Here is a 27,527-nt window from a genome sequence, read left to right as displayed (position 1 = left end):
GTCTTGATGGATATTTCTACCCAAAGGAGATCCCATTTGAAATGCTGACGAAGATTGAAGAGCTGGGCTCTGGTTCTTGGACTCTACAGTCATCGTATTTTTCTCCAACAGCCTGTCATAACAAATTGGCAGAGGACCCTATCATGGGGTATCCATTAATTTGTTATGGACCTCTTCCCTCAGTCCAGATGCCTGAAGTCATGCTAATCGCCTTGCCACTGTGCATGCTGCTGCAACTCTGGTGAAAACGTAAGAGAAATCGTAGATAGATCATGTTAAATGATGCGCTCAGTTCATAATATCTGTGAATTCTTTCAGCTCTTGTTCTAAGTAGTTGAGCAGTGTCCTTTGGCGGTTGAAGGTTATTGAAGAGATACTGAATCCTCTGAATTTGATGGGCTTCTATTCTTGACTGTAAAGTGGCTTCCCTGATAAACCCTTAGCAATCTTGTCCAGAATGAATGAATCTTTGCCAGATGGTGTACATGAAAGTTGTTTTCTTAGCTTTTTCATGGTGGACTCTACAATAAATGATTCATGAGGCAGCTGAACTTTTTCATGCCCTGGGCACTTCTGAATATGGCACTTGATATCAATAGGCTTAGCAACTAGAACAATAGAATAAGGTGCTTTCCAGATTTTAATCTGCACCTCAGGCAGCGCCTGGTGCAGTGGGATAGATTTATATTGTTTTGAATTTGTAGGCACTGTAAAACTCTTTGCGATTCTGGAGCATTTTTCTTCATGGAGATTGAAAACTGGTGCATCTGACATTTTCTGTATAAAAGTCGAGTATGTGTGACCTCAGGTGGTGGTGTTGCTCCGTTTGGTTCTGAAGGCGGATCTGAAGAATGACCACCAAGTAGTTCATTTTCTGAGCCATCCAATATATATGAACGATCTGACTGGGAGGCAATGTAGGATGAAGCTAGAAAAGGCATTCCTTCTTCCTATATTTCAATAGACTCTTCTATTGAAAACCCTGGATTATTGTGCTGGAGAAAGTTTGGACTCCAGCTCTCTAATTTCTGCAGTACTGGTTTCTTTATGGTCCTCTCTCTATTTGGCAGTTTTCTTGCATAAGGTGTTGACAAAATCTGTCCCTAATTTCTGAACAAATGAGTGAGTCTGGGTATAGTGATAAGGGAAGCTTTGGCTCCTTCACAATAGAAGTGGACAATCTGTGTGGTTGTAGAAAGCACAGTGATGAAGACGAGTGATAAAATTTTGGTTTTAGATTTCTTTCTTGGCAAGTTTTTGGCACTGTTTGCATTCTGCGCCGACACTTTGGTGCTGGGAGCTGTAGGCGCAGACGTCCATGGTGAAGAGCTGGCACTGAGGATTGTGTCTCAAATTCCAGCAGATTTTTGGCAATGATCTGTCTGCACCAGTATTTTCCTGCGCCAACACTGGCGCCCTTTAGTCTACGCCACTGGAGTGTGGTGGTGTTTTTGAGCATAGGCACTTTCATGTGCTGGAGATTGCCCTGAAGACCTAGCTCTAAGTTTTCTTGAGATGTCTGAAGGAGATCTCTCTCTCTTCTTGTGGTGGTTGGGTTTCCTGCAACCAGTTGAGCTTTAGAGCTCATATTAGGGCTTAAGCTCTCTATAAAAATAAAAAAGCGCCCTGTGGTGCCGTCATTCTGCAGGCCTAGACAGCGTATGTACCAATTGTGCTGATCTGCTATGGCCATTTTGTGATGGCACCTTTTGATTCTTTTTGACTTGCCCACAGAAGCACAGGACTACGTCTACAGCCAAGTCCAAAAGCAAAGCACATTCAAGCAGCATTGTCTGAATCAAGGCAGCTGCTCTCCCATAATAATGTTGCTAGCAGTAATTTTGTTATGGGTTTGACAGTTGCTTGGTTTTGATTGTAAACATTATTGCCCTTAACATAAGGCTTGGGGGTGAGCTGCATGGAGTGGCAGTTATTACCATGAAACTTGCTAGGCAGACTGGATGGACCATTTGGTCTTTTACTGCTGCCATTACTATGTTAAAAGTTGCTGGCACTGCCATTCTGAATTCTATTCTGTCAATCCTGAAAAAAAATCACTGTTTGCTCATCAGCCACCTCACAGAAAAGAGAAACTGCAACCATTCGTGAAGAGGATTAAATTAGAGTTTGCATGGGAACGCTAGCATGGAAAGTCCCATGTACGCCCAAGAATACACTCCAGAAGTTTCTTGGCTAGAGGAGAAAAAAAAAAGACTGAAGTGTCGCCGTTGGGTAACTTCACCTACTGTGTGTGGCGGGGTTGTGGTGACTGTCCCCGGAGAAAAATGAGAGGCAAGGAGGCACTATTAGCAAAAGGGAGAGGGCTGGAAGGCCATGGGCAGCAGGGAAAACATGAGGACGACTGAAAGTAAGATGAGGTGGTGCACACTCCAGGCTTCACTCGGTACTTTACCTGGCTCTTTCCTTCCTCGCCCTCGTCCTTTCGTTTGCATTATTACAATCTCTATTTCTTCCTGGGGCATTTCCGATATTTTCTGCAGAAAAAGTTTCTCGAGGGTTTCTGCCATTAAGACTATATCATCCCCAGGCTGCAGGACAGAGACAGAAAAAGATGCATGTCAAAAAGCAGGCTAGACTTAAAATGACTGAACACTGAAAGTAGACTGGCATGCGATTACAGAAGACAGCTCTGAAAAGGCATTACAATTCAAAATTTGCTAAGGAAGGAGGTCATAATAAATGCTTAAACTGGGAGAAGCAGCTAATTTATTTCAAGGTAGCAAACAGTTAACGTCTGTCCAGCAGTCTCCTTATACCCTCCAAAATACATGGACATGACCACCATTCACTACCTTCCTCCACTAGTACCCTGAAGCATCTACACTTCCAACACCTTCAGAGTGGCCTTCAACTTACAGATTTCTTTTGGGAGAGGATGAAGCAGTAAAGTAGGGGTGAACAGACAGGATAAGGACAATTTGTATTTCCTACCTTAGTGAGTGGTACTGCTCCTTTAGTGCAGTATTGTTCATGGTAAAATCTTAAGATTCCTAGTAGAAAAGCATGACTACTTCATGTGGTACTGCCTTCTCTGGCAGATTCACAATGACTTGGTCTTTAATTAGCTTACCTATAAAGGTTTTGCAGACAGAAGGATGAATTGGCCATTACGTCTGGTTAGCTCTCCGATGGCTTCGACACAGACCCAGCTCTCAAAGTTCAGTAAAAGTTTTAGTGAGCACACACAGGGGGCTCCTGCTCATGCACGCTGCCTAATGACCCAGAATGGGAATGTTGACCCAGAAACTGAAAGATGACCTTGTAAACCGTAGTGATCCTATCTTGGGTCAACGGTATATAAAACACCCAAATAAATAACGAGACCCTCAGTCTCTTCCAGTACTTAAGTTTTAGTGAGGCAGTACATTTTCTAGGGGGTGGGTATATATTAAATTGGGCTGATTCATCCTATCTATGGAGAACCCTGCTTACAAGTAAGCAAACTTGCTTTCTGCATTAACAAGTAGGCAAGAATTAGTAATTGTGTGGAAAATCCCAAGCTTAAGGTTTGCATAGCGGAGCAACTACTGAAACAGACAACCTGGACCTCACTACTAGGTAAATAGGCTACGTAAAACTTCTTGTTCAAAGTTAATGACTCTTGTGGACATATGGTTGAGGGAATTAAAGGGGTGGAACTGACTATCAGCACTGCATGTGTCTCCAATGGAAGTGGCTGAGATGAGCCACTGAAGTTGCAATAGCTCTCACTCGATTAACCTTGACAGTCTAATCTGGAAATCTAAATCTAAGCCTAAATTAGTTGGTACTTAGACTATGATACAGCCCGCTATCCAATTTGAGTTCTTTTGGCAATTGTCTCTCAATTTATTGGGCTCAAAGGACAAACAGCTGAGAAGATTGGTGGTGAGATTCAACCCTTCAAGTAACACACTAGGGCTCTTTCAGTCCAAGGAACGAAGAGCCTGTTCTCCTCTGTGGGCAGCACGGGAACTTAAGGTGAGTGCATAGAACCATCCTTTTGTGAAAACTGCAGAAATGGTGAATATGAAACCAGAGCATGTAATTCTCTTGCTTGTCATACTTTCCAGGTGAGAAACTTCAAGTCCAATGACTCAAGAAATTCTAAAGGTTTCATGAGTTGAGCAAGGACTATTCTGAGTTCATGACACTGATGGAATGCCACAAAGCATTCATGAATTTTAACACTAATAGGTGGAGGGGGGGAAAAAAAAAAAATCAGAGCTCCTTCCACATGCTGATACACCACAATGACAGATAAAAACTTTCATGGAAGTGCTAAGAGACAAGCGGAAGAATACATATTGAAACAAGTCCCTTTGCCCATAGGATAAGGCATCCAGCTGGTTGGTTCCACACAAAGGCGCGAACCTCTTCCATTTGAAGTTGTAGGATCTTCTGGTAGGCGGCTTTCCATCCAAAATCAGCACATCCTCCACCTCTTTGAGGAGGAGACAGGAAAAGACTACTGCATGTTCAATATCCACGCTGTGAAGAATGGCAGATTAGGATGACTGACAGCAACAGCAGGTTAGGATGACTGTCTGCTGTCTTCCTATGTGATGGGAGTCAGAGCTTCCCAATGGAATCAAGAAACTGAATTGATAGATGGATGAGATATGAATATCAATCACAACCTTTCCACCCAAAAAACCACTGTATTCTAGTGTACCGTAATGTGTATCCACAAATACAAATAACTGGAACAACCAGTAAATTTGAAACTAATATAAAGATATTTAGCCAAGTATATGTGTGGGCCCCTTACTCTGAGGGTCTGTATAATATCACAGACTCTATTATGGTCAAGGGTCACCTTGCTTTAATTATAACATCATTTTTTTTTTTATAATTTCTATATTAAAATCTCTAAAGTCTCAGTGTAAAGTCTCAATGTAGTATTATTATCACTTCTTCTCGCTTGTCTCACAACATTCACAATATTCACACTCTCCAAAAATACAAGAGGAACTCTGATACTCATCTACTCCGATGATAGTTAGTCACCCGACATGATCATGTTTCGGACAGAAAGTCCTGCTTCAGGGGGTATCCTTCAGTTTCTCATTGTCCGAGTATCTTCCCGTATTCACTGATGCAGATCGAGCTGCTTGTCTTCTGTCTTAACTGATGCGAGAATTGACTGATGCAAGTCGAGCCTTCTTATCGTCCATATTCACTGTTGCAAATTAAGCCTTCTTATCTTCCTGGCTTACGTATCCGTCCTCAATTCACGTCAGCCCCATTGAGCTGCGTGTGCTCTTGAAATGGCATCCCGCTCGAGGTGATCCTCTTATACCCCCAAACCGGAAGTTACATCACCAGGGACTTCGGTCCTCTTTCACGTGACCCTTGACCATAATAGAGTCTGTGATATTATACAGACCCTCAGAGTAAGGGGCCCACATATATACTTGGCTAAATATCTTTATATTAGTTTCAAATTTACTGGTTGTACCAGTTATTTGTATTTGTGAGATATGAATATCACATTTGCTGTGGCCAGGCTAGTGCTAAGAAAATTAACCTTGCTTTATCCTAAAGGGCCTTCTGGATGGCGCTCTAGCCTAGCATAAAAGCATCAGAACTTCATCTGAGGCTGCATGGACCAGAATTTCTCAACATCTCTGTCATCCTTTGAGACAAATGATAAAACACATGCATTCCCTAATGACTGAACAAATTGTCCACGGACCTTTGATTTAAGGACCACTCATATGGTTTCAGCACTCTCCTGAAGTGGTCTGCCAACATGTTCTGGATTCCTAAAAGACAGGTCACCTGGAGATGGGCATTTTGACAACCAGCCAATGACCAGATCCAGAAAGCTTCCTTGAAGAGGATGTCTGAATCCATGTTTGCCTGCTCATTTACATATAACATAACCAGCTAGTTGTCAGTCTGGATCATTATTCTCTTACCCTAAAGAAAGTCAGAGAAAACCCTTAGAGTAACGATTGCTTGTAGTTCCAGAAGGCTGACCTGCAGATATCGGGAAGACTAAGCGTCTTCTGAAAACCCATATGATTGAGCACCGATCAAACATCAAACGTGCTCGAATTGATGAACCCTTGGTTTCACATTGTATACAGTTTGGACATTGTTTTGATGATCTCACATTTTGCGCCATTGACCATGTACCTAAACATTGGCGAGGAAGTGATCGGGAATTACTATTGCTGAGATCCGAACAACGATGGATTTATAGATTGAAAACTGTTATTCCTCACGGGCTCAATACTGAGTTGGACTTAAATCTATTCTTAGGTTAATCGTCTCCGGTTGTGATAAATTGCTTTACTACATTAGATATGGCATTTGAAAGGATGCAGTATCATTCATGTTTTGCATTTCAGTGATGTCATATGACATTTGGGTATTTAATGAGACGTGAATGTTGGCTTCGGTTCCTCTGTTTCAGTGAAGAGACGTTCGAGACGCTGAGTCCATTCTGAGACGGTAGCCTGACATTTGAGATAAGTACCCTTCACTTTTATAATATTTTGACAATGAAAATATGTTTTGATATTATTCTTAGGTTAAGACTCTGTGTAATATTTTTGCATGCCCCTAATGAAGCATTACTGCGAAACACTGGCCATGTTGGGCTGTTCTAAAACTGACATAAGAGTCTACTGTTTATATACTCTGAGGATCGGGGACTTTTCAAATACTTTCAATTAAGTAGAAAGAAGTTTTATGAAAAACAAACAAAAATATAAAAAAGATGATTTTTTTTGACCAATAAAAATTTTTTGAAGGTGAATGATTAGAAGACCGGTTGGTTTCTTTTGAAACTTACAACGTCAGGCTTGCTGACACCATTTAGGCTTTTTGAAATATATTATTTGGTTCCCATTTGTTGTTTACAGTCTACTAGTGTGGGTAACTGTTTTTGACTCCCCTTTTTTCAAGTTGTGTAACTGAAATCTCCCATTACTGCACTGCCAAATTGGTTAGCTTGCCCGATTTCTCTTAGCATGTCATCATCTGCAGTAGCTTGAATGAGGAAAGACTGAGGTGGGGGGGAGGGTCACAAGGCAGCATGCACAGGAACTCCCCTATAAGCTTAGTAAAACTTTTCCTGAGCTTTGAGTGCTGGCTCCGTATTAGCACCAACGTTACCCACATGCAATAGCTGGTTCATGGAGAACGAGGGGGAATAGTGTGGTAGAGGCATGACATTTCCAGAGGGATGTACTGCAAGGGATGCGTTAAATAAAATGAACTGAATTTGTTTTTTAAACTTATATGCTAAACCACATCATTAAAGCCAGTAGGGCCTCATTTGTACCTGAAAAGAAAAGGATACAATGAAATCCAAGATTAAAGCAAAACTGGATAAATCAAGAGATCAAGGATGAAAACACTCACACATTTGTAAAGAAGTGTACACTTACATATTCAAGAATTGAAAAAAAAAATCAAATGGCATCCTATCTAAATATATAGAACTAATCATATGCCTAACAGTATCATTCAACAGTTACATAATAAAAGCAACCAGAACACAGTCAATTAATATTCATAATTGTAGAATAAAACACACCCTGGATATCTCAATCCTGATTAATTATAGGTGGGATAATAATGCCGAACCTCGGAGAACCTGGACACGTGTTTCATCTAATCAAATCTGTCTCAAGGGATAGGAGATCTCTTTGGCAACAGTCTGTTGTAATACAGAAATGCAAATGATATCCTATTGGTCTCTGACTCAATTTTAAGCACCAGAAGGTTTATACAGGATTACTGCCTATGGGGACGGAGAAAAGTAGCCCTTGTTCTACTGGTTCATTCTTCAGGACTCTTGATCATTGCCTTCCGATTTTCTACTGCTTAGCTTTTGTGATTTTTCAGTCATGTGAGATTTCTGAATCCACTGCTGTCAGAGTTCATTTTAAATGCCATTGCATGAAGTCATACAGTAACGTAGTAGATGATGATAAAGACCCACTGGCTTATCTAGTTTGTCTTGTTATTCTGGTCTACACTGCCAATGATATATTCCAGCTGAAGAGGCAGACGTTACACTCTTTATCCAAGTCACTGTTTGTCATCTTCCTTATGATGTAAATGGGCATGCTTTCTCCAATTCTGAGTGTCCTCTTTCAATTATTCTGGGAACCACCAATTCCAGGCTTGTAATCATTCTTTCATCGTATCCGCCAAGGTTTGTGTGTGACAAGATCAACTAATGACATGATTTTTTTTTATGAGACAAGAAAAGGCCATTAATACCATAAAGATGTTATATATATATATATTTCTTTTTACACTTCAGGCCTTTAGTACAGTGGACAGAGATACAATACGAAGGTTGTTAAACTTTATGGCTTTCCAGGGCAATCTGTCCAAGTTCTAATCATGATGGGATGACTGGTAAGCTTATGGCAGTACATGTTACGGGCTCATTTAACAAATGTCTCAGAGTGAAACAAGGCTAAGTTCTTGTTCCCAAGCTCTTCAATGTGTTCTTAGCTGGAATTCTTGCTGTGATGTCTGAAAACCTTTGTTTATGAGTTTATATTCATACCAGAAGCAATGTAAAAGGTTATTTAACTTGGCTCGGCTACATGCCAGTTCCAAGGTATGTGAAAAATGCATCTGAGAGTTTCTCTTTGCAAACGATTCAGCAGTACTTGCTCATTCACTTACAGATATCCAGGAGGTAACCATCAATTTGTCAAAGTAGCAAGGCCATTTGGGTTAAAGAAACATTAGTAAAACAAACCATTAATCATTTATTAGGCAAAATGCAGACAGTAATGCCACACCTCTTGTTGACTGAGTGTCCCCCTCTACCCGGGTAATCTACCTTATAAATGGCCTGTGACCGACGGCCCGCAAATGCGCAGTAGAGCGCAGCTCTACTGCGCATGTGCGGGCAAGGATGTCGATCAGAAAAAAAAATGGCGGTGGGGCCGCAGGAGCGGGAGGAGAAGCAGCGGCGCCGCGCGCGCGCGCGGTGCCGCTGCTTCTCCTCCCCAGATCTGCCGGCAGATCTCGGGGGGGGGGGGGGGGGGGGGGGGGTGTCACTCCCGGGCCCCCCCCACCGAGATCTGCCGGCAGATCTCGGGGGGGGGGGGGGGGGGTGTGTCACTCCCGCGCCCCCCCACCGAGATCTGCCGGCAGATCTCGGGGGGGGGGGGTGTCACTCCCGCCCCCCCCCCCCGAGATCTGCCGGCAGATCTCGGGGGGGTCACTGCCGCGCGCGCGGGAGTGACCCCCCCCCGAGATCTGCCGGCAGGAGCGGGAGGAGTTAATGGAGCCGGGTGAGGGTTGCGGGAAGTCGCGCTTACGGCGCCGGGAGGAAATGGAGGTGGGTGAAGGGAGGGAGGGAGAGGGGGACTGAGTGAGTGGGAGGGAGAGGGGGACTGAGTGAGTGGGAGGGAGGGAGAGGGGGACTGAGTGAGTGGGAGGGAGTGAGGGAGAGGGGGGACTGAGTGAGAGGAGAGGGAGGGTGGAGAGGAGTGGGTGGGGGAGGGGGGTGGTGAAGAGTGAGGGGAGAGAGAATGAGGGGGAGGTGAGAGACAGAGGGATGTAGCCCGTTTTAACGGGCTTTACGGCTTGTACTTATATATTTGGAAAGCACAGTTTCTAGTGGAAAACCCCTGGATAGAGAGGTTGCATATTACATCCAATCAGCATTCAAAGCATTTGATAGGCTTTGGTATCAGCACAACATTACAGTGGCGATTAAAATTAAGGTCTACCATGCTTTGATGCCGACTGCACTTCTGAATTCTATATAAACAATGCTATAAAGGAGACATTAAAAAGGAGACATTATGAGCCTGAAACAGACGTCTGCAGCAGCTTTGGGGAATGAAGTGCCAAGACTGAGGGCCAAACACCGAGGCATTGAGAAGAGCTGGCGTGCCCAGTATTGAGGCACCTGGAAGATTTGCACATGTTGTAAATGCCTGAACATCGGCTCCCTAATCATCTCTTTTGTGGCGACCGTTAGGGAAATGTGATAGAGGATGTCAAAAGCTGTATTATAAGGACAGTTTGAAAAGGAACTTGAATAAAGCAAATAGCACAGAGAATTGAGAAGAAACTGCCAGAGATCAATGTAAACAGAAGTCTGCGGTATATTTGGGTAGCCGACTGCAGACAGGAAGGCAGCACCATCTTCAATGGAACAACAAGCAGCACCTTTTCAACTGCGTTTGCCCAAATTGTCAGAGGCCTTCTGTGGTACATTTCCGTTCTTCCTGGTCATCATCACAGGAAAGATGAACCAGAGGATTGGGACAAGGAGCTTCATCTCCTGCAAAATCCCTTTGTTACAGGAGGACTGCCAAAAAACGTGTACTCCTTGAGACAGGTTCGACTGCTAGCCAAAAACATGACTGATATTCGTGGATGGGGCCACCCCACGGGCTCTCCTGATTTTTTGAAGTCCTGGGGATGTCATAGTATTCGGAGCTTCTTGCTTTGCCAATACTTTGTTACATGGCTCTATTAGCTTTTGGCTCTTGTCCCTCCCAACGCAGCCAGCGTGGTGAAACACGGTCCGTTTGCTCCACTTCTACGAAGTTCAAGGATGCTCCCACGTAACTGCGCTACACTTGATTCATTGTGGTTGCTCCAGTATGTTTACTGCTCCCTTCCACTTTTAATTTGGCTGTGATCTTAGAAGTTGAAATTTCCAAAGTTTTCCTTCATCCCACATCTGAGAATCTCAACCTATCCATTGCCTTTCCTGTTATGTTCTGTTTTACGGTGTTATTATTGCAGGAATGTTAAATGCTCATGTTATGTTTATGATTTTTTTTGGCAATATTTGTATACGGGGATGGAAAAATTCCAGACATCTGCACCTAAAATGCAGCGTCTGGAGCCTATCGCCAGCCTAGGACGAAAGCTGTCAGCATCTGTCACTGGGCTTCACAGAAAAGAAGAGGTCGAGAGGAGGAAGGGAAGACCAGGGAAGCGGCCAAAGGGTGGAAAGGAAAAAGCAAAATGTTAAACTGCAAGGAAAACCTAACCTAGTTTTCCCTGGTTCCTACAGTTGTGAGCTGGCGCCCATTTACTGCAAGCTTTTCCACCCTTGCGTGTACATATAAAATGCACAATTATTTAAAATGTGATGTGTTTGAGCAAATGTTTTCATCCTCCATCTTGATTTATCAGCCGAAAAGCAGCCAAGTTTGTCCAGAGTGCTGAACACTGATTTTCTCTCTCATGTTAGAAAAGCTTAGCAATGGCAGCAGGTAAGGCAGATGACAAATCGACATTACAAGCCCACAGGGGAGCAGAGAAGGGAGATGGAAGGGTTTCCATTCCTAAACATTCATTAGCTACAACAAATAGAGGCCAATACAATACTAGGCAAGCTTGGCAGGTTCAAAACATTTCAACCACATTAAATATCTATTTGTACCACTCAAACTGCTTGAAAAACTGAGATGCAGCAAGGAAAATTAATATTGTGGTCTTATTTTTCGAGTTTTATATCTAGGTCACATAGCGTGCCAAAATCAAATCACAAATCTATTTAGGGCATAAGGAAAATTTGCATAGTCAAACTGAAAAAAATATTTATGCACACGAGAAAAGAAATCTGCAGGGGAAAATGTTCCCATTCAGGCTTCTGCCAGCAGGTTGTGCTGAACAGACCCCACCGCGAAGCCCCAGCCTACCTTGTTGTAAATGTAGCAGTTTGTAAACATCGTATTGAAGTCTTGAATACATTCCTGGGCATTCCAGTAGTAGTTGCTCTCCAAGCGTTTCTTAATTGTTCCCATGTCCATCGGCGTTTTAATAATCTTATAATAATCCTGTGCGGGAAGCAGGAGAAAGGCAGGGCATTAAAGAGAGGGTAAGGTGCAGGCAACTCTGGAAGGAAAGCCAAACGCTCGCTCCCCCCCCCTCATCCCAAACACTGACAGCCGGAGCTGTGAAGAACGGTTTTCCGGCGGCACGGCAGAACTTAGATGGCCAAGCTACCATCAAGCGTTCTTCAACGCGTGTCCGGACCGCCAGCAGGGCACGCGGGGGATCTCCCTCTGCAGGCTCGCCGTGCTCACCAGATTAAAAAACGGCAGGGACCCTCTACAAAAGCCGCTTCATATTACAAGGCACCCTTACACCCTGGGCGAGGCACCCAAACGCCTGCATCTGTACAGTCCATGTTACAATAACTCAAACGCTCGCTCTCTTCCGCTGCTGCGAGGATCGGGAAACCTACCCTTCAGTTCCTGTGCCACACGCACATTTCTTAAATAGCTCTCTCGCGGGCTCTCCCCTTCCCCTGCCAAAACACTCTTTCTGGACAGGCTGCTGATACGGTATCAGCAATAAAATCTATCACAGAGAAAAACTCCTCCCAGCACAGCAGCCCATTTATCCCAGACTGGAGCTGCACAATGCTCCGAGGTGGAAGGCTGCCACACCCCCCCCCCTTCGGCTACTTGCAAACACAGGCACCCGGCACTGGAGCCCAGGAGCCCAAAAAAGCAGAGGGGGGGGAGAACTGCTTTGCCACAAACATTTCAAAGCCAAAGTTCTTGCACGATAAAGTACTGTGGGGGATTTTTATGCTCGATACTGTATTCTGCTTTGTAGGTTGGCGGGATCTTTTATTTCAGTCCAGCTCACGCTGAAGGAGGAGCCAGGACAGACTTTTAAGCACATGCCCGCAAGTGCAACCTGGTCCTAAATCAAGATCAGCAGAGAGATTTGAGCCTCTGCCCAATAAGATTCTCTGTTGGATTTGCTGCTTCTCCCCCTCCCTCCTATTTCAAAAGCAGAGCCCCAGCCCAAATTTTGACCTTTGCACCACCTCTCAAACAGTAACAAAAAGTAACTGGACATCTGCATTCCAAGGTGATGAATAGGGTCAGCAACCAATAAATATCTGATGTTCCCTTGCAATTACAGAGTTTGACCGCAACACACATCCTTGCAGGAATCAAATCGGCCCTCTTCCCGAAGCCAGCCGCTCGGAAAGGGCTGAGGGAAGCGCGGCGGGAAATAACTGCGCGTCACAAAGAGTGACTGAGGTGGTTAATGGACTTTTATTCAACATTTTTACATTTGGTTTAATTTTTGGAGCTCCCTGCCTAGATTTGTGGATACTTATAAAACCAACTGTCCGAAGGGATGGAATCTTAAACTATCAATTTCCAAATACCATCACTAAAAACACGGCAAGATCTACTGTAGCCTTAATTATAGACAAAGAGACCTCATACAAATGTGGCTAGAATACCATATGCAGTGCAATGCACAGGACGCCACTCAGGTAATACGGTGATAACTGTAATCGAAGTGCACCGTTATAATTGTTCAAATCATCGGTCTCTTTGCCCAAAAGATCAAGTAAGGACAGCTTGTGTCCGTTTACTAGCAATTTATGAGGCAGTATAACGTTTTACTTATCGTGGTGTAGGTAGCATTATATAGCGGGAGTATGCAGTCAGGGTTTAACAGTTGGCACTGGCCCGACACGGCTCGTGTTTCTTGCACCAGCTTCCTCAGGGGCCTCGCAATGCCACAACTGAAAATAGAAATACACATTGTGTCAATTCCTTACTAAACTGCAAAAAATCAAATGGTAATGCTAGATACCTACAATTCCCAGTACTGCCGCTCAGCGTCTGCTACTCGGCTGCAGGTCCTGTCAGGCAGCCGGATCCGCCATTTTACTCAAGGATTATGTACCTACCGCGATAGGAAGGACTCATTAATTATGACGTAAGAGCCAATTAACTTGAAAATGAGCGGAGTAACTAAATAAGTGATGTCCATTCAACAGAATCATTTAACCCATTCGGAGATGAGGATGCCAAGGTGAAAATCCACCACTGTTCACGCACATTAAGAAGGTGATTGATATCACCCCCACGGATATTAGGTACAATATGTTCCAAAATTGTCCAGCGGAGTTGGTCAAACGTATGATTAAAAGTAATGCAATGTGGCACTATCGGTGCCTCCATATTAGATGTGTTCAAACGACTCCGGTGTTCAAACAATCGGGTTTTAACTTTTCTGCTCGTTCTGCCCACATATATAAGTTCACAGGGGCACTGGATGAGATAAACTACAAAAGTAGAATTGCAAGTTGTAGATGACGATCATCTACAACTTGCAATTCTACTTTTGTAGTTTATCTCATCCAGTGCCCCTGTGAACTTATATATGTGGGCAGAACGAGCAGAAAAGTTAAAACCCGATTGTTTGAACACCGGAGTCGTTTGAACACATCTAATATGGAGGCACCGATAGTGCCACATTGCATTACTTTTAATCATACGTTTGACCAACTCCGCTGGACAATTTTGGAACATATTGTACCTAATATCCGTGGGGGTGATATCAATCACCTTCTTAATGTGCGTGAACAGTGGTGGATTTTCACCTTGGCATCCTCATCTCCGAATGGGTTAAATGATTCTGTTGAATGGACATCACTTATTTAGTTACTCCGCTCATTTTCAAGTTAATTGGCTCTTACGTCATAATTAATGAGTCCTTCCTATCGCGGTAGGTACATAATCCTTGAGTAAAATGGCGGATCCGGCTGCCTGACAGGACCTGCAGCCGAGTAGCAGACGCTGAGCGGCAGTACTGGGAATTGTAGGTATCTAGCATTACCATTTGATTTTTTGCAGTTTAGTAAGGAATTGACACAATGTGTATTTCTATTTTCAGTTGTGGCATTGCGAGGCCCCTGAGGAAGCTGGTGCAAGAAACACGAGCCGTGTCGGGCCAGTGCCAACTGTTAAACCCTGACTGCATACTCCCGCTATATAATGCTACCTACACCACGATAAGTAAAACGTTATACTGCCTCATAAATTGCTAGTAAACGGACACAAGCTGTCCTTACTTGATCTTTTGGGCAAAGAGACCGATGATTTGAACAATTATAACGGTGCACTTCGATTACAGTTATCACCGTATTACCTGAGTGGCGTCCTGTGCATTGCACTGCATATGGTATTCTAGCCACATTTGTATGAGGTCTCTTTGTCTATAATTAAGGCTACAGTAGATCTTGCCGTGTTTTTAGTGATGGTATAGGAAAATTAGGTTCTTACCTTTGCTAATTTTCATTCCAGTAGTACCATGGATCAGTCCAGACAGCTGGGTTATGCCTCCCCTCCAGCAGATGGAGTCAGAGAGAAAACTGAAAGCACCCCCTATATACACTGGTGTGCCCCCTGCGATCCTTCAGTATATGTGATATCAAAGCAGAAGTAATTGACTTAAGCCTTTTCAACACCGCCCTCAAGAATCCCCCTTGATTTTTTTTTTTTTTTTTTTTTTAACAAGTGACCAGATCACGGAGAAACATCCTTGAAAAAACAGATAAAACAACCTGACACAACAAATAGAACAGGAAAAAATGTACAACCACACACGATACACTGGTATAACTGTCCAGAAACCACAATCGTGCGGAAACCGTCATAAAACCACTGAAACGGAAAAAATTGCAGAGAATACGAGCGGAAACCTAGAACTCTGTGGGCGGGCGTCTGGACTGATCCATGGTACTACTGGAATGAAAATTAGCAAAGGTAAGAACCTAATTTTCCTTTCCCAGTACGTACCAGGATCAGTCCAGACAGCTGGGATGTACCCAAGCCGCCTTAACTGGGGTGGGACCCTGAAAGTCCCGCTCGAATCACACTGCTCCCAAAGGACTCTGCAGGAGGTCCCCGGACATCCAGGCGATAATGCCTGGAAAAAGTATGCCATGATTTCCATGTGGCCGCCCGGCATATCTCTTGGCAAGAAACCAAGTGATTCTCTGCCCATGAAGTCGCTTGAGAACGCAGAGAATGAGCCTTGAGCCCAGGGGGAACAGGCTTACCACAGCCAACATACGTGGCCGCAATAGCATCTTTTAACCAGCGTGCAATCGTAGCTTTGGACGCTTGAAGACCCTTCCTGGGTCCATTCCACAAGACGAAAAGGTGATCCGACTTTCTAAAGTCATTCGTAACCTCCAAATAGCGTAAGATAATCCGACGGACATCCAAACGCCTCAAGTCCCGGCCCTGAACCGACTGTAGCTCCTCGTCCGAAAAGGAAGGTAATTCCACCGTTTGGTTGACATGAAACGGGGAGACCACCTTAGGTAGAAAGGAAGGAACAGTTCGGAGGGAAACTCCTGACGCCGAAATGCGCAAAAACGGTTCCCTGCAAGAGAGAGCCTGAAGTTCCGACACCCGACGAGCCGAGGAAATGGCGACAAGGAAAACAGTCTTGAGCGTGAGATCCTTCAAAGAAGCCGCCTTAAGAGGTTCAAACGGAGCCGCACACAATCCACGGAGAACCAAGTTCAAGTTCCAAGACGGACAGGGAAGCCTGACGGGAGGACGCAAGTTTCTAACCCCTCGCAAAAACCGAGCCACGTCTGGATGACTCGCAAGGGAAGAGCCTTTGACCTTGCCCCTCAGGCAGCCCAAAGCCGCCACCTGAACTCGGAGTGAATTATATGCCAACCCCTTCTTTAAGCCATCCTGTAAGAACATAAGGATATCCGCCACTGACGAACGTCCGGCCGAAGTCCCTGCCGTGTCACACCAATCATGGAAAACCTTCCAAACCCTCGTGTAGGCGAGCGTAGTGGAAGACCGACGCGCCCGGAGGAGAGTAGACACTACCGCGTCCGAATAACCTCTCTTCTTCAACCGCTTCCTCTCAAAAGCCAAGCCGCCAGACAAAAACGATCCGCCCGATCGAAAAATACTGGACCCTGCCGAAGAAGATTGGGAAGATGACCGAGACGTAGTGGGCCGTCGACTGCCAGGTTGACCAGATCCGCGAACCACGGGCGCCGCGGCCATTCCGGAGCCACGAGGATCACTGGACCGTAATGGGACTCTATGCGCCTTAACACCTTCCCCACCAGCGGCCACGGAGGGAACACATAAAGAAGAATGTGCCGAGGCCACTGAAGGGCTAGCGCGTCCACCCCTTCCGACGCGTGCTCTCTTCTCCGACTGAAGAAGCGTACCGCCTTTGCATTTTGGCGAGTCGCCATGAGGTCCAAGCGCGGAGTTCCCCAACGCTGCGCGATGAGAGCCATCGCCTCCAACGAGATCTCCCATTCTCCTGGATCTAGGTGCTGCCGGCTGAGGTAATCCGCCTGAACATTGTCCACGCCGGCAATGTGGGTGGCCGCGAGACGCTCTAAGTGCCTTTCCGCCCAGGACATCAACAGCGCCGCCTCGATCGCTACTGCTTGGCTTTTTGTGCCTCCTTGTCGATTTATGTACGCCACTGTGGTCGCATTGTCCGACAGAACTCTTACTGCTCGACCACGTACCAGTGGAAGGAGACAACGCAGGGCCAGGCGGACCGCTCTGGTCTCCAATCGGTTGATGGACCAAGTCGCTTGGAGTGCCGACCAGTTGCCCTGGACCGCACGGGACTGGCAGACCGCACCCCAGCCCGACAGGCTGGCATCCGTCGTTACCACCAACCAAGACGGGGGTTCTAGGTCCACCCCCTGTAGGAGATTGGCTGGGGTCAACCACCAAGAGAGACTGGAGCGAGCCGGTTCCAGCAAGGGCAATTCCATCCCGTACTCCTCCGAGCGGGGATCCCAACGAGATAGAAGTGCTCTTTGTAACGGACGCATATGCGCAAAAGCCCATTGTACCATTTCCATAGTAGACACCATATGACCAATGACTTGTAAATAATCCCAGACCGTGGGAATCTCGAGCTCTAACAGGCGCCGTACCTGAGTCATGAGATTGAGCATGCGTTGCTGCGAAAGAAAAACCTTGCCCACCAAGGTGTCGAACCGGGCTCCCAGGAACTCTAGCTGTTGGGTCGGTTCGAGTCTGCTCTTCGCGAAGTTGACTACCCAACCCAACCGCTGCAGCTGGCGCACTACTAAGGAGACCGCCCGGTTGCATGCCGCGTGCGACTTTGCCCGAATGAGCCAATCGTCGAGATAGGGATGTACCAGGACGCCTTGCCGGCGGAGGGAAGCCGCTACCACCACGAGAACTTTGGTGAATACCCGCGGCGCGGTGGCCAACCCGAAGGGGAGGGCGCAAAACTGGTAGTGGTCCCCCATCACCATGAACCTCAAGAACCTTTGATGCCGTTCTCTTATTCCGATGTGCAGATAGGCCTCTGTCAGGTCCAAAGAAGCCAAAAATTCTCCCTTGTGGACGGCCGCAATAACAGACCGGAGGGTCTCCATCCGGAAGCGGGGCACACGCAACGCCTTGTTTACTCCTTTGAGATCCAGAATTGGTCGGAAGGTGCCCTCCTTCTTGGGCACCAGGAAGTATATGGAATACCGACCCGTCCTGAGCTGGTCCCGGGGAACCGGAACTACCGCCCCCAGAGCCTGTAGATGGGCGACCGTTTGGGCTATAGCTACTTGTTTTTCTACGGGGCCGCACGGCGATATCAGGAAGAGATCCCGGAGGGGACGTACAAAATCCAACTCGTAGCCGTACCGAACCACATCGAGGACCCATTGATCCGAAGTAATTGCGGCCCACTCCTCCCAGAACCGGGACAACCGACCTCCGATAACGGGCACGGAGGAGTGGGCCCGCGCACCTTCATTGTGCGGGCTTGATGGCAGGAAAACCTTGGGAAGATCCCCCGCGTATAGGCCTCCTGCCGCGAAAGGAAGAAGAAGAAGACCAGGCCTGGGATCTCGTCACCTGCTGCCGCTGGGGAAGGGAACCCCCTCTTCCCCCACGGAAACGCCGTTGCCCCCGAAAGCGAGCCCTAGCGTTACCAAACGACCGAGGCTGCCGAGGCTTATCCTCGGGCAACTTGTAAACCTTGTTGTCACCCAGGTCCTTAATGAGCTGGTCCAGCTCCTCGCCAAACAGCAGCTTGCCCTTAAAGGGGAAGGAACCTAACCTCGCTTTAGAGTTGGCATCCGCCGACCAACGACGGAGCCAGAGCAACCTCCTGGCCGAGACCGCCGAGGACATAATACGAGCCGATGTGCGCAACAAGTCATACAAGGCATCCGCTGTATAAGCGACCGCCGCTTCAACACAATTCGCCTGCTCAGCCTCGCCCGGAGGGAGCTCCTGCATGGTCAGCAGCTGCTGAACCCAGCGGAGGTTGGCCCTCTGTACAAGGCTGCTGCAAGCCGCCGCTCGGACCCCCAGTGCCGCCACGTCAAAAATGCGTTTTAATAAAACCTCAAGCTTGCGGTCTTGGAGGTCCTTTAACGCTATACCCCCCGTCACTGGGATAGTTGTATGCTTTACCACCGCCGTGACAGCCGAATCTACCGCGGGTGTCTTCAAAAGCTCCAGGGAATCCTTGGGTAAGGGATATAGCCTTTCCATGGCTCGATTTACCCGCAGAGAAGCCTCTGGGAGCTCCCATTCCTTTGAAACGATCTGTAAGACCTTGTGGTGAAAAGGAAAGGTCTGCGGAGGAGCTCGAATCCCTGCCATTGCGATATCCCCTGTAGACGTGTCCGCGTCCTGAGGCGGAGTCGTCAACTCTAGCTCCTGCAACACGTGGAGGATAAGGGAGCTTAATTCTTCTTTCCCAAACAAGCGGAGTACCTGGGGGTCATCCCCAGCTACAGCCCCCGGATCGTCGGCCATCAGCAAGTCCGGAGCCCCCGGGGATTCCGGAGCGGCTCCTGTGTCTCCCAGGTCCTCAGCCCCACCCCCCCTCGGGCGGGGACCTTTGATCCCGGAGGACCCCACGTCCGGTGGACTCCCCCCCGAGACGGGGGCGGTCTTGGGAACCTTCGGGGGAGCGGGAGCCTCCGCCTCCCAGCCGGATTCTGCCTGTAAAAAGGCTTTGTGCATTAACAGCACAAAATCAGAAGAAAATGGCACTGACCGTTTCAGACTCTTCTTCTGACCACCCGATGCAGGGGGGCCCCGAGGAGACCCCGAATCGGCCTGGGAGCCCGGGCTCTGTGCCTCGGGAGAGGGAGGAGGGGAGATCTCCTCCTCCGACGCTGAACAGGCAGCCTGCCGCGTGTTCAAAATGGCCGCCGCACTCCTCCCCGGTGGAGGAGGGGCCGAAGGACGACTGCCTGAGGCGCTGCTGTGCCGCTCCGGAGAAGGGCGAGACGATCGGCTGCGGGCAGCGCTCGGCCCCCCCGAGGGTCCCTCGCCCCCGGGAACACATCGGGGGCAGAGACCCCCGCGGGAGAGTCGCGCCCCCGCCTCTCCACAGGTCAGGCAGACCGAAGAGCGCGGCATCAGCACCGCGAACGGAGCAGCACGACCAAATGGCGCCAAAAAAATCTCCGAGAGGAAAGCCTCACAGAAAACGCGCGCCGGGTGAGCTAGCCACCCCCTCCGGGGTCCGAGCAGGCACGGGCAGGCCGGGGGCAGTAGAAAAAACGAGCACACTGCCTGTCACCAACAGGACTTAAACTGCTCTGCAAGTAAAAAACTTTTTTTTTTTTTTTTTTTAAACCCCCTTCAGGACTAAGGCCTGGAATTTGGGGGGGGAGGGTGACCGGCCCACCGGTAAGCTCTCCCCCAGGCTGCGGACACACTAACCCGGGAATATCAGAAGGGTACTACCCTCCGAGCCTGCCTCACACTAATGCCTAGCTACGCAGCGCAATACACTCACACAGACATTCACACAAACCGACAGGCAGACAGAGGAGAGAAAGGAAGCATCCAATGATCTTGCCCCCTGTCCTACCTTACTTTTTATAGTGTATTTTATTGTTTTAATTTTACCCCGACCGATAGATAGAACGACCGGAGCAGGACCGCAGGTTATGCCTCTCAATCTGCTGGAGTCAGAGATTATACTGAAGGATCGCAGGGGGCACACCAGTGTATATAGGGGGTGCTTTCAGTTTTCTCTCTGACTCCATCTGCTGGAGGGGAGGCATAACCCAGCTGTCTGGACTGATCCTGGTACGTACTGGGAATTGGAAATTGATAGATTTGTGGATAGTCATGGGTAAGCCTTTTTTTTTTTAAAAAAAAGAGAATAAAGCCTAGGACTGATACAGGGGCAAATATTTCAGACGCTTGCATGTACTTCCCACCTTATGAGTGGCATGTAATGGGTCTAGACTGGTTTAGAGTCAACAGGACCATGATTGACAACTTTACCCCAAATATAAAGTATATATATATTATTGGTTACTAGCAATTCACTACCACAAAGGGCAAAGTTTAGTCATTAATGTAACAGACTAGGAACCTAGAGACCTGAGCTCACAACCTGCCACTTGCTATGAACTTTCAGCAAGTTATGTCCGATTCCTACATATAAGGGTACACTTTTCTAGGCACAGACACTGTATCTACATTTATCAAAATGCAATAACACATTTAATGTGCACGGTTTGTAAGAAGGCCTCCAATATCAATAGGGCCTATTTACGAATGCTGCATTGCATTTCTAGCAATAAGCCCATTAATTAGCTGTGCAGCGCTCTAGCTAAAAGAGAGGCGTGTTTTTGACCGAGTGACCCATAGTGTGTATGAAGGCTACAGGGGACTCTGCAAGATTCACAAGGCTGGGTTTCTACTTACAGGGAGGCCAAGCTTGACAGCATCCACTGGCTGCTGGAAAGGCCACGCAAAATGGTGTTTCCATAGTGTCTTGAGTACCACTTTGAGCAGATACTGCAGTTGGTTGGTCTGTCGCTTGGGCTTGTTGGGGTTCGAAGTCTCAGGTGGGTGGGGGTTCGCCACAACAGCGCTGCCTTGCTGGGGTTGGGCCTGCGCTTGCGTCGTAGACATTTGTGTGCCTTCTAGTCCATCCCCCATGGCCGGCAAACTTCTCAGTCTTGTCCCAGGGCCGCTCTCCACAGACATGTTAGTGATCCCATCGCATTCCTCAACAGGAACTCTGCAAGGCAAAAGGCGGCACAGGTCAGAACCAGGTTTGGGGGGAGGAGGAAGAGCTGGTAGGCAGATGCACGCCATGCAAAAATAGTTTCATCATCTGCACACCTCTGAACAGATCATGCAGCAGAGCTCATATATTTTATTAACAAAAGGGTCCTGGGGCAGACATTTCAGAAGTCGAAGTCAATCCACATGGAGGACAATGAGACTGTTAGGTGAAGGAATGGCATCTAATACTCAGCTGCCTACTGCACCACTCACTTTTCACTGACTAGCTGTAAATTACAAAGAGGGAGAGCATCTACTAAAAGATCACATCTTAGTCTTTAGATTTATATTGCACTCTTCTTCTAAAGAGGAGCCAGCATGCTTCACAGTTTGTCATGGCAGAAAAGTAAATACAGCCACCTCTAGCATGTGTGGTCTAGCAACATTTTGCACAGCTACATTGCACAAAAACTTAAAAAAAAAGAATGTGAGGAGAACATAAGGAGCATTACTATTGTTGCTTAAATACCACTGGACAATCTGTGACACAGGGAGATTAAGAGATTTAACCAAGATAAAGCAGGTTGGTTTGTCAACAGGGGTCGCCACAGACAGAATGAATCAGCCATCAAGGAGTGCTGTCATCAGATGGACTCAGCTCTGAGGGGTAAGTGTCTTATTCAGCATGCACACGCTGCCTCATGTTATCCTGGGTCTCTTGCAGAGCTTAAGTTTTAGCAAAGTAGCCTTCTCTCCAGGGAGATGGATGAATATGGCTAATTCATCCTGCTGTCTTCTGAACCCTGCTTACAGGTAAGCAAGCTTGTTTCTCCATCAATACGATGCTGAGACTCTAGCCAAATGCTAAGTATTTAGGTGAACAGACTGCACAAAACTGCTTGTCCAAAATTGAGGTCTTCAAGAAATACTGTCTAGAACAAGAGGTTCCCAAACCTGTCCTGGGGGATCCCCAGCCAGTCAGGGTTTCAGGATATCCACAATGAATACGCATGAGATAAAATTTGCATGCTATGGAGGAGGCACATGCAAAATTGTGGACTATACCAGAAATTAACTATGAACAATAAGATCAAAAACTGCAAGAAAATCAAGCTGGATTAATACAATGGATGCTTTTAGATCTGCCACCATCAACAAATTATCAATTAAGCCATCTCCTGGCTTGCCCTAAAGAGTGATTGACAGGACTTCTCCCCTTAAGTAAGATCTTTAAGCCCAAAGTACCCCGGAAGCCATCAAAGCAGCCCAAGCACAAGAACTAGGACAATTTAAAGGACAGTTGGATCCTTCTAGATGAGACATAAAATGGATGCAAAGCAATCTAGTGATTATTACTCTTGGCTACCAATCAGGCAATGTGTGTCAGGCTCCTGTCACCAATATGAAGAAAAGGACTGAACTAGTCAGACATTATCCAGTTGGTTAACAAGTGAAGGAAGCAGTGGGTAAAAAGGCACTACCATTCTGCTATTCACCATGGGTAGGACATGTTTTAAGAGTGCGGTGACTTACAAAATATGGCTGCAAAAGAAGAGAGAAAGCTATCCACGATGACTCCCTGATGAGACTTGGGTAGGGAAGAGTAAGTAGGGTCCCACAAGGGAGGAAATAAAGGGCCACATGAAACCCAGGCATCAGGCGGGACAGGCACTTCAAATCCGATGCTTGGTGACTGCACCAGGCAAAAAAAAAAAAAAAAAAAAGCCACTGCCCATGTTGGGGACTAAGCCTAAGAATTTACTGCCAACACCAGTTGGACCCCAAGTCAAGATGCTGCAGAGTCAGGAGCAGCCCACTGTCCCTGGGCCTTATAGTAGTATACCAGGGGTGGGGTGGGGGGGGGGGGGGGGAAGAGTGGAATAAGCAGGAGAATGCAGAGGAGAGCAAAGACAAGTAAAATGTAAAAATGTGGCAAAAGAAAAGCAAAAAAAAAAAATGACCAACGTATATAAATAAGGAAAAAAAAACCCCTAAAAAAGCAAAATAAAGGCAAAAAAATGAAAAAAAACTTTCCCTGGTTCCTAAAAATGTTTGGCGTGTTTATATTTAAGAAATACTTTTCCATCCCTGTGAGTAGAGTAATCAGTAATAGTTCATGTGCATTCTCACAGAAACCAATCCTAGAATGTGAGCTTTACCACAATATATTTAAGCCACAGCCCAAAAAAGTGCAAGGCTGGAAGAGATCCAGCAGACAATGAAACCGAAAGTCCTGATCTTAGACTGCCTCATGCATTTCCCAGAACACCAGACCGGAGAATAATTCTGACTGCAGAGTGCGCAGCGTCCCGCCTACCCACAGAGCGAGCCACCACCTCCAGTCAGCCCTCGCACTGTCCCGCCAGCACATGACTCCTGACAAACTGCTGACTCACAGACTGCAGAGGAGTTAGTGCCAGTGACCTGATCCAGATCTACCCAACCAGCGCACGCTGGAGCCCAGACACACACATTCTCCAGAAAGCAAAGCAGCAGCAGCAGCAGAGCAATGATTTAATGCTACAATGCAACCTTCACCCTTTGGAGGTGTAATTAATCTGAATACCTTGGGAAACTGTTCAGATCTCTCTAAACCTGGCAGCCAAAGCATTCAAGTCATATCCCAAGAGAGGCTGAGACGGGCCCTGGTTTCCCTCATGCTGCATTAAACACTCACACACTCCTCTAACTTTGGTAATGAGATGTGCTGCCGGGTTTGCACTAGAAGACAACAAGAAGGAGCAGGCTCCTCAATCCTATACTTACCATACCAGTCCCTTCTCCCCCCAGCAGGTAGCTTTTACTTCTGCATTAGCTATTCCAGGAGAAACTAATGCTGGATTAAGAGCACAGCAATGGAGTTTGGAATCCACTTTTGTTGTGAGAAGTCCTGATTTAATTTTATTCTTTGCTTTGTTCCTTTTCCTCCTCCTCCTCACATAAAAAAAAGAAGTCATTACAGATATGGAGTGTGAAATATCAGTATCCAAAGTCTAAAAGAAAGGCTGCTTAGGTGGCTTAAACTGTGAACCCATTCAGTGCACGAGTGAGAACGACAGTAGCTGGAAAGCAGGAGCAGCAGATTCCCAACTGCTCCAAGTCCTTGCACAACAGGTCAAGTTCAGGAGAACTTTATGTACTTGGCAGGTTACAGCAGCCAGACTGCATCCACCTCAGGAGTCTCTCTTCCCTTCAAGAGACCTCTGGAGTGCGCCCTTCTGCTGCTCATCTCCACAAGGGAGCAGCATTCCCACCGCTCTTTCTACAGGCTCATCTAAATCATGATCACCATTTCACAAATACTTACAGACCAGAAGAGAATGAACAGCTCCAACAGGAGGAGTTGGCTGTGGAGAAACTGGCAATTGATGACATCATCATCAGCTACTTAGGCACTTTATATGCACCTCCAGCCAAGTCACTACTTAAGAAACGAGCTTTCTCCACTGCCAGCCCGGCTCTCTGGAATGCCCTCCCCACAGACCTTCGTCTAGAAACCTGTAGTCGAACGTTCAGAAAGAAGCTAAAAACTTGGCTTTTTACAAAAGCCTTCACTTAAAGGTCTCTTCCTAGGGTTTGATTCACTCATTTTCATACCCCATCACGTTAGAAGTCTGTCGCCGTAGCCCTTAATTCTCCTGTTTAGCTCTACTTTACTTCAATCTGCACCCATGCTTATTAAGTCGGTTGTAATTCCGACTTTGTTGATTATTTATTTATTTGTAATAATTTTATAATTTTAAATTTTAAATTCTAAGTCGTCCTCAGCTCTATCTATAAGTTCTCAGCGTTATCAATAAGTTCTCACGATGTTAGACCTGTTATTTGTACCCTCTTGTTCGATAGAATATTCGATGTAATTTCCAACTTTGGTTCTATGTAAACTGACGTGATATGTACCAGTACATGAACATCGGTATATAAAAGCTCTTAAATAAATAATAAATAAATCATGTCGCTTTCTTACGAGCAATAGAAAATTCCCTAAACAAATTAGATGTCAATAAAATGATAACTTGCTTCCAGGGTTGGGTTAGAACCCGCGGAATTATGAAGGTTATATAAGGGTGGTGTAATACGCCTTTTTACTTGTTGAGCTATGCGTTAAGTTTCTTTGCTTATGTATTTATTTCAGTATCTGACACCATGCAAGCATCCCCTGAGGCAGAGCTGTAACTCAAAACACGGCACCTGTCGGTTGCTCATTTTATTTGCAAAAAAAAAAAATCATCGAAATATTACGGTTTGAACTTTGAGACCGATGATTACATATTAAGCAATGAAGGCCTATAAGATCGGTAATGGTAGGCCGGTCCTTTAATATTTCTAAGTGACCTCTTCATCTGTTTGTCAAAATATTATGACAGGAAATTCCACCAGACACGAAAGGAAGAGACCCCCTGCGCCCCCTCAACAGAAAGGATCCCTTTTCAACCTCATTTTATGCAGCTTCACAGAGGTAAAGTACCATCGGTAAAAGAATTTTATACCCATCCTCTCAAACTTCAGCCAACCATGTACATCCCAAATCCTTTTCCAATACCACCTTAAGAGTAGCAACGGCCTTGGAACCAGCTGCCATTAATAATTTGTAGATGACAGAAATTAAATCTTTAGTTTTGGGAAACTGCAGCCCAATTTCTCTAAGGTAGTTAGCCCTCTACCACACTTTTTACAGGGGGCCCACCCATTGAGCTGCAAATACTGGAACACCAGGACAGTAGGTAAAGATCTCTCCTGCAAGAATGAATTATCACCAAAACGTTGACCCATTCTACAATATCGCTCGAGGACCCCAAAGGAAAATCCAGCTTAGAGGAATGAGAAGGGAAATCCAGGTTATTCCAGAATGTAGAAAGAGAGGAGAGCTTACTAGTAGTACCAAAGCAGAGTACCAAACGTCCAGAACCAAAGAAACAAAAAGGGTGATCTCCCCGTGTACGAGAGGTCCATTCCGTCAGAATCCAGTGTTTATCTGGAAAGGCATTCATCCAGAAAGTAACAATTCAATAACAAACCTTCAAATCAGGGAATGCAATGCTTCCCAAACAAAATATGAAAGACAACTCCAGGTTTTTTATCCTGCTACACAAAATCCTTCACATTCAAAGAGCAACAAGAACACAAAACAATTCGATATGGAGAAAATACAAACTTTCTTTTTACGGTAGTAATGGGCTCAATAGTGAGCTGAAAAAGGTTAGGCAGCATTAAAAAAACAAAAAAGTAGACCAAAAGAAAAACAAACACAAAAACCCCCCACAAAATACCACCCACCACATCCGAATACCCAGAGAAACAAGACTAATGTGCTGAACCAGCCAAGCAATTCCATCGACCCATACTCTCAAAGGTAAACGTCTAAGCAACAACAAACTTTAAAGGGGTGAGAGAAGAAAAAGGAGACAAAGAATCAATAAGCAAGAAAGAGAAAATAACTGGAGAAGAAAAATCATCTCCAAACTTCCATCCCCCAAGCCCCCACAAGTTATAAACAAAGTGAAAAAAGACAATAGCAATGGTAACAAAAACATTTTGAAAGTGCTTCTTAATCCCAGTACCTTTATAATTTAGATAAAGAGAAAAGAACAAATAAGAGGCAAAAGATAATCAAATGCATATACACAAACAGATCATGGAAGCAAAGTACTCAACGACCAACCCCCACCACCCATCAGAAACATTTAAGAAAATGAATACCACATTCCTAGGTAACAATCAAGATCA

At 46.1% G+C, this 27,527-nt stretch overlaps 1 protein-coding gene across 8 annotated transcripts in view; it reads right to left on the bottom strand.

Moving 5' to 3' along the window:
* BRD4 (bromodomain containing 4) overlaps positions 1–27,527 on the bottom strand; it is a 167,288-nt gene that overhangs the window by 102,457 nt on the left and 37,304 nt on the right. For 7 of the 8 annotated variants that reach the window (XM_029584201.1, XM_029584203.1, XM_029584202.1 and 4 more), the window contains 3 exons: positions 21,495–21,813; positions 11,655–11,792; positions 2,414–2,549 (listed from right to left, as the gene is read on the bottom strand). In XM_029584201.1, the coding sequence (XP_029440061.1) occupies positions 2,414–2,549; positions 11,655–11,792; positions 21,495–21,779 (559 nt within the window). In that variant the 5' untranslated portion in view covers positions 21,780–21,813. Of the gene's footprint in view, positions 1–2,413; positions 2,550–11,654; positions 11,793–21,494; positions 21,814–24,566; positions 24,683–27,527 lie in introns of those variants that run through there. The other variant, XM_029584199.1, reaches the window with a different exon arrangement.

Source organism: Rhinatrema bivittatum, chromosome 19 (assembly GCF_901001135.1).
Source record: "Rhinatrema bivittatum chromosome 19, aRhiBiv1.1, whole genome shotgun sequence".
Taxonomy (NCBI): domain Eukaryota; kingdom Metazoa; phylum Chordata; class Amphibia; order Gymnophiona; family Rhinatrematidae; genus Rhinatrema; species Rhinatrema bivittatum.
Note: the sequence above shows the minus strand (reverse complement) of the source record. Positions and strands in the feature narration are given on the sequence as shown.